The sequence below is a fragment of the Procambarus clarkii genome, chromosome 59 (assembly GCF_040958095.1).
Source record: "Procambarus clarkii isolate CNS0578487 chromosome 59, FALCON_Pclarkii_2.0, whole genome shotgun sequence".
Lineage (NCBI taxonomy): Eukaryota > Metazoa > Arthropoda > Malacostraca > Decapoda > Cambaridae > Procambarus > Procambarus clarkii.
In genome coordinates this window covers 18,958,804-18,970,865 of record NC_091208.1, presented here as the reverse complement: position 1 = coordinate 18,970,865, position 12,062 = coordinate 18,958,804, and the positions used below count along the sequence as shown (strand labels likewise).

At 48.9% G+C, this 12,062-nt stretch overlaps 1 protein-coding gene across 1 annotated transcript in view; it reads left to right on the top strand.

The window, feature by feature from the left end:
- The window catches only part of LOC123768120 (titin), a 212,002-nt gene that overhangs the window by 143,629 nt on the left and 56,311 nt on the right, over positions 1-12,062 (top strand). The window contains 1 exon segment of the mRNA XM_069306921.1: positions 4,046-4,214. Coding sequence (XP_069163022.1) covers positions 4,046-4,214 — 169 coding nt within the window.

Here is a 12,062-nt window from a genome sequence, read left to right as displayed (position 1 = left end):
CAAGATAACGTACATTTTAGTGTTTTAATCTGTTGTTGTTTTAGATTCATAAACTCGGAAGGAAATGTCCATGTAGCACGGGCTATAGTGATCACGTAACCTCCCTTGGGACAAAATGTAAAAATTTTAACCACCTTCGCCCACCGCCTCACCCACCACCACCATCACTATCACCTCACCCACCCACTCACTACAACCACCACCACCACCACCACCACCACTACCACCATCACCACCACCACTACCACTACCACCACCACACGCAGCAGCAGCCAAGAGGCAGATGGACGAGTCAAGTGAAATGTTTACTTTACTTCTCTAATTGTTCTTACCTAATTGTGCTTGTGCAGGTTGAGCTTCAGAACCTTTGTCCCTATTTAGTATTTTATTTAGACAATTTATGTTCAGGTTTCCCAGCCATTTTATCTCTTGTATCTACAGTTGAAGCTGTGTGGAGTCTGCTTTCACCACCTGTGAGTGCATTGTTATCTTCTTGAGGTTATCTTGAGATGATTTCGGGGCTTTAGTGTCCCCGCGGCCCGGTCCTCGACCGGGCCTCCACCCCAGGGAGCAGCCCGTGACAGCTGACTAACACCCAGGTACCTATTTTACTGCTAGGTAACAGGGGCATAGGGTGAGAGAAACTGCCCATTGTTTCTCGCCGGGGCACGGGATCGATTTCGGGACCACAGGATCACAAGTCCAGCGTGCTGTCCGCTCGGCTCCCCGGTCTTAAGTTATTCTTCACTGTTCTGACAGTGTTCATTTGTGTTCACTTTTTTCTTGTACTACTTATGCTAAATTGTTTCCTGTGTATATTCTCTTGAGAATTTTGCATGGAGTGATCTTTTCTCCACTGTTTATTTTCTCTTCCAGTGATAGGTTTAATTCCTTTAGTGTTGCTTTATAACTAGTCTGGTGGCGTATCTCTGAACTTTCTCCTGTATGGTTTTGTGTTAAATAAGAACTCCACGCTGGTGCTGCATATTCAAGCACTGGTCTGATAGTTGTTGTCTACCGAACACGTGAACACCTGAACACTCGATTCCCAAAGGAAGTTCCTTATGCTGGCAAACCCTGCATATGTAATTTTCTTTTACTGTGGCTTTCTGGTGACAGTCTCTGTTTAATATCAAACCCAGATCTTTTTCTCGGTTCGGTTCCAGAGCAGATTAAGTGAACAAATCCACAGGGTCCGTGATGAGGGCTCGAACCTACGTCCGGGATGATCCCGGAGCATAATTTGCTCTGTGTGTGTACAGAGCAGATTCCTCTCCCATATGGCACTTTGTCCGGCCTCCAGTTGGCAGCATCCAGCATCATTACTTTGTACCTGCTTGAGTTAAACTCTAGTAGCCACTTGCTCAACCATTCTCAAGTTTTATCCATGTCATCCTGTAGTTTTTTGTAATCTTCTCTCGTATTTATCTTCGTAATAGATCAAGAACAGGATTGTGTTGTGACCCAAAATGATAGGAATATTTAGGGCTCTCTCGGAGTATCCACAACCACTTGGGTTAGACGGTAGAGGGACGGTCTCGCTTCATGCAGGTCGGCGTTCAATCCCCGACCGCCCAAATAGTTATGGGCACCATTCCTTCCCTCCCGTCCCATCCCAAATCCTTATCCTGTTCCCTTCCCAGTGCTATATAGTCGTAATGGCTTGGCGCTTTCTCCTGATAATTCCCGCTCTCTCGGAGTATTTTTATTTTATTTTATATATATAAGAGTTCTTACATTCTTGTACAGTCACTAGCTCGCATAGCGTCTCGGGCAAGTCATTAATACTAATTTTTCCTCGGAATAAGACCCGCCAAATTGTTTAACAACCAGGTACCCATTCACTACTAGGTGAACAGACGCTACAGTTAAGGATTGGCACCCGGTCAATCCTCCCCAGCCAGGATACGAACCCACAAGCCAAAGCTTGTGGGTTTGAGCCATTACCAGTATCAACCCTTTTGAGCCATTACCAGTATCAACCCTTTTGAGCCATTACCAGTATCAACCCTTTTGAGCCATTACCAGTATCAACCTATTGAGCCATTACCAGTATCAACCTATTGAGCCATTACCAGTATCAACCCTTTTGAGCCATTACCAGTATCAACCCTTTTGAGCCATTACCAGTATCAACCCTTTTGAGCCATTACCAGTATCAACCTATTGAGCCATTACCAGTATCAACCTATTGAGCCATTACCAGTATCAACCCTTTTGAGCCATTACCAGTATCAACCCTTTTGAGCCATTACCAGTATCAACCCTTTTGAGCCATTACCAGTATCAACCCTTTTGAGCCATTACCAGTATCAACCTATTGAGCCATTACCAGTATCAACCTATTGAGCCATTACCAGTATCAACCCTTTTGAGCCATTACCAGTATCAACCCTTTTGAGCCATTACCAGTATCAACCTATTGAGCCATTACCAGTATCAACCTATTGAGCCATTACCAGTATCAACCCTTTTGAGCCATTACCAGTATCAACCCTTTTGAGCCATTACCAGTATCAAGAGATGATACTGGAGATCTGTGGAGGTGCGACTGCACCCTGCGTGACGGGAGATGTCTATCATACCAAATGGAGTATCATAAGGACATGGTTGGTATTACAAATACCTTCACCTCGTGATTGATGTCAAGAAAGTAGGCTTTTTGTTTGATTTGAATTTAACTGGAAATTATTTTCTAATTATGCTGTTAATAAGACGTAACCTAACCTAACCATCTTTGGGCAAAGACACACAGTACCTGGATGATGGGGTTCTGGGAGTTGTTCTACTCTCCAAGCCCGAGGCCAGGTTCGACTTGATTATACTGAGGTCTAATATAGTACATATATGTGCTATACTGGGCCTAAGAATATTTACGTTTAAGCACACCACTGTTACTCACTACAGGCGCTGGGGCCAGATTCACGAAGCAGTTACGCAAGTACTTACGAACCTGTACATCTTTCATATATCTTTGGCGGCTTTGTTTACAATTATTAAACAGTTAATGAGCTCCGAAGCACCAGGAGGCTGTTTATAACAATAACAACAGTTGATTGGCAAGTTTTCATGCATGTAAACTGTTTAATAAATGTAACCAAAGGCGTCAAAAGATTGAGGAAAGATGTACACGTTCGTAAGTACTTGCGTAACTGCTTCGTGAATCTGGCCCCAGGTATATCGTCCCTTGTTTTGAGTCCTCTCTTGTGTCCTCTAAACGTCAGCCCTTCTGACTGTTATTCTAAGATTGTAGACTCAGTCGCCCCTTTCAATTGGGAACTCTGAACGCATCTTGTATCCTTAAGAGAGATGTATATTTTTCTAGACGATGTGAACTCTAAACTCGTTTTTGTTTAATTAGGGGCTTGAGAACCCAGTGTATTCACCATTATGTTGGTGGTGTTAATATCACTTTACGTTTAGCGTCGACTCAATAGGCTTCGTTTGGCATTAACTTAGCAATGTAAGTACTGTATTGTGCATTATTTTTCTGTATGTTTGAGCTTTGGGGTTATAATAGCTATTTATTCATTTTTCTGGTTGAATTTGATTTATGAATTTAAAGTGTGTGTCTCGTAACTTGAGAGTTGTGTAGAGTGAATGTCAGCTTTATATGTGGCTTACCCCCCCCCCCCCCCCCATCCCTGCCTCATGCAGGGATGGGATATTATTGTTGTTGTTATAGATTCAGCTACTCGGAAGAGGTTCCAAGTAGCACGGGCTATGGTGAGCCCGTAACTTACCTGGCACAGGAGCGGGGCCAGTAGCACGGGCTATGGTGAGCCCGTAACTTACCTGGCACAGGAGCGGGGCCAGTAGCACGGGCTATGGTGAGCCCGTAACTTACCTGGCACAGGAGCGGGGGATATTATTATTAAATGAACAAATCCACAAGGGCCGTGACGAGGATTCGAACCTGCGTCCGAGAGCATTCCAGACGCTGCCTTAATCTACTTGTGGATTTGTTCATTTGATGCATCACGTAATTGTGATTTCTGGGTGTAATATTATTATTATTATCTTTATTGACATAATATTTCCTCAGGGTTGTGAGGGACGGCGAGGGTCGCAGCACAGTCACTCAGGAGGAGAGTGGCCACTCCTCCAGCACCACCACTAAGGACGGCGCCGTCACTCACCACCACGACACTTCCTACGCCACCGGCCCCACCACCATCACCACCACCAGCACCTCCGCCGGCGCCCCACTCAAGGTCTGTATACCGTAGTCTCCCTTCAGATACCTCAACCGTAGATTGATAAAGATTAAGCCACCCAAAAGGTGGCACGGGCATGAATAGCCCGTAAGTGGTGGCCCTTTTGAGCCATTACCAGTATCAAGAGCTGATACTGGAGATCTGTGGAGGTGCGACTGTACCCTGCGTGACGGGAGATGTCTCCCGTGACTTGGACTTCATATGATGATTGATAAAGATTAAGCCACCCAAGAGGTGGCACGGGCATGAATAACCCGTAAGTGGTACAATTTTTTTTTCAGTAATTCTTTTCAGTATTCTGAGGTTGCATTTAACCATCAAGCTGTTATCGCGGGGGAGAATACTGCTTCACAGTCTTCATGAGGGTGTCCAGCTGCTGGACACCTTTGTTGACCAGGAGAGTGGCTGTGTTGATGGCTTCAGGGTGGCCACTGCATGATTCAGGAACTCTTAAAGCTCTTCTACTTGGATTTCATGTGATGATTGGTAAAGATTAAGCCACCCAAGAGGTGGCACGGGCATGAGACCTTATTATCAGCCTAAATAAAGACCAGAGAGGGAAACTGTTACTGTAGTGATGCTATACTTGTCATTCTGTGCTTCCTGGCATGAGTCCTGCCTCTCAGTCTTCGAGCAACTGCTGTACAGGATCCCAAACTGTTTGGATCTTCTTCTATCTTGAGGTTATCTTGAGATGATTTCGAAGCTTAGCGTCCCCGCGGCCCGGTCCTCGACCAGGCCTCCTTTTTGTTACACACCCCAGGAAGCAGCCCGTACCAGCTGTCTAACTCCCAGGTACCTATCTGGTACCCAGGTACCAGATTGTCATATTTATGTTTGAATCCTGTAGGAAATAGGTTCAGCTCTTGAACCCTGCCTTTCCAGCCACCAGTCTCCTAATACAGTGATTTCTTATCGCTGTATCAGTGATTTCAGCCTCCACCACATCACTGCCTAATACATTCCACCTGTTAACTTTTCTGACACTGAAAAAGTTCTTTCTAACGTCTCCACCTGTGTCCCCTTGTTCGCTTACTATCCGTGGTAAAAAGCTTATCCTTATCTACCCTGTCAATTCCTCTGAGAATTTTGTAGGTAGTGATCATGTCTCCCCTTACTCTTCTGTCTTCTAGTGTCGTGAGGTGCATTTCTCGCAGCCTTTCTTCGTAACTCATGCCTCTTAGTTCTGGGACTAGCCTAGTGGCATACCTCTGAACTTTTTTCAGCTTCGTCTTGTGCTTGACAAGGTACGGGCTCCATGCTGGGGCCAATCTCCAGGATTGATCTTACATATGCGGTATACAAGGTTCTGAAGGATTAATTACACAGGTTTCTGAAGGCTGTTCTGTTGTTAGCCAGCCTCGCATATGCCGCAGACGTAGTTCTTTTTATGTGGGCTTCAGGAGACAGGTTTGGCGTGATATCAACTCCTAGATCTTTCTCTCTGTCCGTTTCATGAAGGACTTCATCTTCCATTCGGTATCTTGTGTCTGGCCTCCTGTTTCCACCACCTAGTTTCATGACCTTGCATTTACTCGGGTTGAACTTTAGTAGCCATTTGTGTGTGTATGCGTACTTACCAAGTTGTGCTTGCGGGGTTTGAGCTCTGGCTCTTTGGTCCCACCTTTGGTGTGTGTGTGTGTGTGTATGTGTGTGTGTGTGTGTGTGTGTGTGTGTGTGTGTGTGTGTGTGTGTAGGTAATATTAACAATTGTGTAACTAACTTCTCAAGATTGTCACTCGCTTAGTTAAGTGAACTATGTTGTTGAGTTGCTAAACCCACTGTAACGCTTTCCACCGCCGCCCACGGGACGGGTATGGGGTGCATAATAAAGGAATGAATAGACCAGAATAATCTCCAGATGTTCTACTAAGCCTCTTATATAACCATTCCCATCATCTTGCAAGATATGCAAGTAAGGAACACTGACCCGTAGTTTAGTGCGATAAGCACATTTCCCCTCTCTAAGACTTCTCCTGTTTCCAGTGACTTGTAAGTATTCAGTACAAGACTTCCACTTTATTTCGTAGTGTCCACAATTAGATGTTATCTGTCTTAGGTGTGTCCAACTCTAAATAGTGTTCTTACTCCATCTTTGGTTCTATCAATGTCCTCCAGTCATTGCCCTATGCCCTATCTGGCTCTATCAATGCCCTGTCAATATTCCCAATGCCCTATCTGGTATTATCAATGCCCTGTCAATATCCCCAATGCCCTATCTGGCTCTATCAATGCCCTGTCAATATCCCCAATGCCCTATCTGGCTCTATCAATGTCCTCCAGTACTGCTTTGTTATACGATCATTTTATTCAATTCCTCCCCCTGCAATTAGACTGGTCGGTAGGGTGATATGGTGCCTGCAGGGCCGGCATTCGATCCCCGATGGTGCAAGTGGTTGGTCTCTCTCTCTCTCTCTCTCTCTCTCTCTCTCTCTCTCTCTCTCTCTCTCTCTCTCTCTCTCTCTCTCTCTCTCTCTCTCTCTCTCTCTCTCTCTCTCTCTCTCCTTCACTCCATCTTCATTATGCCAGCTCCTTGTCCTCAGGCTCCTAACAGGTGCTATAGACTTGTTCTGAATTGGCTTGTCACGTTCTCCCGATAATTACCTTACCTCCGTTCAGGAACTGTCCCTTATTTCGTTGTGAAGATCTCTTGGGCCTCCCCGGCTGCATTCCTCACACACTTCTCTGTCATTCTCTGTGAATTGGAATGAGTAGAACTGTCATTCTTCTCTCCTGTTCGCCGTTTTATCACGTACGTGTGTGTGTGGGGGGGGGGGGGAGGGGTGCGTGAGTGCGTGCGTGTGTGTGAACCGCTGGTATTTTCCCGGCCAAATTTAGAGTCCAGCGTCCTTGAATGACAATGCCAAAATAAACAATTGTACCACACCCATTTGTGGTTAGTGTGTGTGGTAGAGGCGTTGTGTGCCGGGGCCCAAGAGCTATAGTGGTTATTGAGGTTATTAGGCTGGAACCTCACCACATCTCCACAAGCTAAAACCCCCAGCAACCGGAAATCATCCACACACACACACACACACACACACACACACACACACACACACACACACACACACACACACACACACACACACACACACACCCAGTTGGTGAGTTGTGTACTCACCTAGTTGTACTCACCTAGTTGTGTTTGCGGGGGTTGAGCTCTGGCTCTTGAGAGGCGGGACCAAAGAGCCAGAGCTCAACCCCCGCAAACACAACTAGGTGAGTACAACTAGGTGAGTGCACACACATTACGGATTTAGCAGCGTCTTAACAGCCTGCTTGATCAGACCGTCAACTTCTTCTCCCCCTCCCCCTTCCCCACCCCCATCCTAGTAATCGATCCAGGGATAGATAGGCCCTCAGCGATAGATAGGAAGGACTCGATCCCATGAAAAAAGTCTTCGAAACCATCAACCAGCTACTCCGTTTTCTTTATCGTGTCATCCACTTGCAGGTCTATGTTCTGTGGAAACGTCAATTTTCGGGTGCTTTTTGAATGTTATGAGAAGGTCGCCTTTTTAACGCGTTGATTAATAACGTTACAAATGCGACCTATTAAGAGGAGGTAATGTGATGCTGGCTTTGCAGTATGCCGGGGGGGGGGGGGGTGTGGGTTGGTGGTGATGGGTCGGGTAGTTTGGTGAAGGGTCGGGTAGTTTGGTGATGGGTCGGGTAGTTTGGTGGTGATGGGTCGGGTAGTTTGGAGGTGATGGGTCAGGTAGTTTGGTGATGGGTCAGGTAGTTTGGTGAAGGGTCGGATAGTTTGGTGATGGGTCGGGTAGTTTGGTGGTGATGGGTCGGGTAGTTTGGTGAAGGGTCGGGTAGTTTGATGGTGATGGGTTGGGTAGTTTGGTGGTGAAGGGTCGGGTAGTTTGGTGGTGAAGGGTCGGGTAGTTTGGTGGTGATGGATCGGGTAGTTTGGTGATGATGGGTTGGGTAGTTTGGTGAAGGATCGGGTAGTTTGGTGGTGATGGGTTGGTAGTTTGGTGGTGAAGGGTCGGTAGTTTGGTGGTGATGGGTCGGTAGTTTGGTGGTGATGGGTCGGGTAGTTTGGTGGTGATGGGTCGGTAGTTTGGTGGTGATAGGTCGGTAGTTTGGTGGTGATGGGTCGGTAGTTTGGTGGTGATGGGTCGGGTAGTTTGGTGGTGATGGGTCGGTAGTTTGGTGGTGATAGGTCGGTAGTTTGGTGAAGGATCGGGTAGTTTGGTGGTGATGGGTTGGGTAGTTTGGTGGTGATGGGTTGGGTAGTTTGGAGGTGAAGGGTCGGGTAGTTTGGTGATGATGGGTTGGGTAGTTTGGTGGTGAAGGATCGGGTAGTTTGGTGGTGAAGGGTCGGGTAGTTTGGTGGTGAAGGGTCGGGTAGTTTGGTGGTGAAGGGTCGGGTAGTTTGGTGGTGAAGGGTTGGGTAGTTTGGTGGTGAAGGATCGGGTAGTTTGGTGGTGAAGGGTCGGGTAGTTTGGTGGTGAAGGGTCGGGTAGTTTGGTGGTGAAGGATCGGGTAGTTTGGTGGTGAAGGGTCGGGTAGTTTGGTGGTGATGGGTTGGGTAGTTTGGAGGTGATGGGTTGGGTAGTTTGGTGATGATGGGTTGGGTAGTTTGGTGGTGAAGGGTCGGGTAGTTTGGTGGTGATGGGTTGGGTAGTTTGGTGATGATGGGTTGGGTAGTTTGGTGATGATGGGTTGGGTAGTTTGGTGGTGAAGGGTCGGGTAGTTTGGTGGTGATGGATCGGGTAGTTTGGTGATGATGGGTTGGGTAGTTTGGTGGTGAAGGATCGGGTAGTTTGGTGGTGAAGGGTCGGGTAGTTTGGTGGTGATGGATCGGGTAGTTTGGTGATGATGGGTTGGGTAGTTTGGTGGTGAAGGGTCGGGTAGTTTGGTGGTGATGGATCGGGTAGTTTGGTGATGATGGGTTGGGTAGTTTGGTGGTGAAGGATCGGATAGTTTGGTGGTGAAGGGTCGGGTAGTTTGGTGGTGAAGGATCGGGTAGTTTGGTAGTGATGGGTCGGGTAGTTTGATGAAGGGTCGGGTAGTTTGGTGAAGGGTCGGGTAGTTTGGTGAAGGGTCGGGTAGTTTGGTGGTGATGGGTTGGGTAGTTTGGTGGTGAAGGGTCGGGTAGTTTGGTGGTGATGGGTCGGGTAGTTTGGTGGTGATGGGTCGGGTAGTTTGGTGAAGGGTCGGGTAGTTTGGTGAAGGGTCGGGTAGTTTGATGAAGGGTCGGGTAGTTTGATGAAGGGTCGGGTAGTTTGATGAAGGGTCGGGTAGTTTGATGAAGGGTCGGGTAGTTTGGTGGTGAAGGGTCGGGTAGTTTGGTGGTGAAGGGTCGGGTAGTTTGGTGAAGGGTCGGGTAGTTTGGTGAAGGGTCGGGTAGTTTGATGAAGGGTCGGGTAGTTTGGTGAAGGGTCGGGTAGTTTGGTGAAGGGTCGGGTAGTTTGATGAAGGGTCGGGTAGTTTGATGAAGGGTCGGGTAGTTTGGTGGTGATGGGTCGGGTAGTTTGGTGGTGATGGGTCGGTAGTTTGGTGGTGATGGGTTTGGTAGTTTGGTGGTGATGGGTTGGGTAGTTTGGTGGTGATGGGTTGGGTAGTTTGGAGGTGATGGGTCGGTAGTTTGGTGGTGATGGGTTGGGTAGTTTGGTGGTGATGGGTTGGGTAGTTTGGTGGTGAAGGGTCAGTAGTTTGGTGGTGATGGGTCGGGTAGTTTGGTGGTGATGGGTCGGGTAGTTTGGTGGTGATGGGTTGGGTAGTTTGGTGAAGGGTCGGGTAGTTTGGTGGTGATGGGTCGGTAGTTTGGTGGTGAAGGGTCGGGTAGTTTGGTGGTGATGGGTTGGGTAGTTTGGTGAAGGGTCGGGTAGTTTGGTGGTGATGGGTCGGTAGTTTGGTGGTGAAGGGTCGGGTAGTTTGGTAATGACTGAACAGACAGGATTGTCAAGAAGTGACAGGTGTGTGAGACACCACACTCCAGGTGTGTGAGACACCACTCTACAGGTGTGAGACACCACACTCCAGGTGTGTGAGACACCACACTCCAGGTGTGTGAGACACCACACTCCAGGTGTGTGAGACACCACACTCCAGGTGTGTGAGACACCACACTCCAGGTGTGTGAGACACCACACTACAGGTGTGTGAGACACCACACTCCAGGTGTGTGAGACACCACACTACAGGTGTGTGAGACACCACACTACAGGTGTGTGAGACACCACACTACAGGTGTGTGAGACACCACACTACAGGTGTGTGAGGCACCACACTACAGGTGTGTGAGGCACCACACTACAGGTGTGTGAGACACCACACTACAGGTGTGTGAGGCACCACACTACAGGTGTGTGAGACACCACACTACAGGTGTGTGAGACACCACACTCCAGGTGTGTGACACCATACTACAGGTGTGTGAGGCACCACACTCCAGGTGTGTGACACCACACTCCAGGTGTGTGAGACACCACACTCCAGGTGTGTGAGACACCACACTCCAGGTGTGTGAGACACCACACTCCAGGTGTGTGAGACACCACACTCCAGGTGTGTGAGACACCACACTCCAGGTGTGTGAGACACCACACTACAGGTGTGTGAGGCACCACACTACAGGTGTGTGAGGCACCACACTACAGGTGTGTGAGACACCACACTACAGGTGTGTGAGACACCACACTACAGGTGTGTGAGACACCACACTACAGGTGTGTGAGACACCACACTACAGGTGTGTGAGACACCACACTCCAGGTGTGTGTGACACCACACTCCAGGTGTGTGAGACACCACACTCCAGGTGTGTGAGACACCACACTACAGGTGTGTGAGACACCACACTACAGGTGTGTGAGACACCACACTCCAGGTGTGTGAGACACCACACTACAGGTGTGTGAGACACCACACTCCAGGTGTGTGAGACACCACACTCCAGGTGTGTGAGACACCACACTCCAGGTGTGTGAGACACCACACTCCAGGTGTGTGAGACACCACACTCCAGGTGTGTGAGACACCACACTCCAGGTGTGTGAGACACCACACTCCAGGTGTGTGAGACACCACACTACAGGTGTGTGAGGGGGCAGCAGCCGTGGTGGTCAGAGTGGTCAGAGACCTGGCCTTCACTTTCAAGGTCCCTAGTCCGATTCCTGGCAAGAGCCAGCTGATTCACATGTTCTAAATATGGCCACCGTTCTCTCTAGGTGGGCGGGGGAGGGTGGGCGTACGTGGGCGGGTGGGTGGGAGAGGTGGGAGTAGAGAGAGCTTTACTAAAACCCAAAAATTTTATCGTTTTCTGAAACCTTTTCAGAGGGATTTTGGATAATTTTTGACATCCAAAATACGTGCATTAGGGAAGAGGTTACCAATGCAGCGGGTAGTGGGTTAGAGGAGAATAGTAGGGGCCGGTTTAGGGCCCCCTGGGGCTGCTGGTGGTGTTGGTTGGGGCCCACATAAGGGTTGGTTAAGGGCCCGGGGCTGGTGGTGACGGCTACTGGTCTATTTATACTTGGGGTCCCTCTTAGGGTAGACTCCATCATTCTCCCTGAGACTCCTGGTGTGTAGTGTAGACCATTAACACACAGCCGCAGGCGCTGCGGGCATGGGTGTAGCGTGCCGCTGGCGGGGAGTGCGGGAATGAGCGTGCGAGCGTGGTATGAGGGAGGGCAGGCGCGGGCGTGAGAGGGCCGCGGGCGTGCGCGTCGGGCAGTCGACATTTGCTCGGTGTAGGGAACACACACACCCACGAGTGCGTTGTCTGCCCCCGCCGGTGTACCGAGGTGGTCGCCGCCCCCGCCCACTCCCTCCTCTTCTCCCGCCCCTACAGGACGCCCCCACCCACTGCTGCAGGTCGGTACT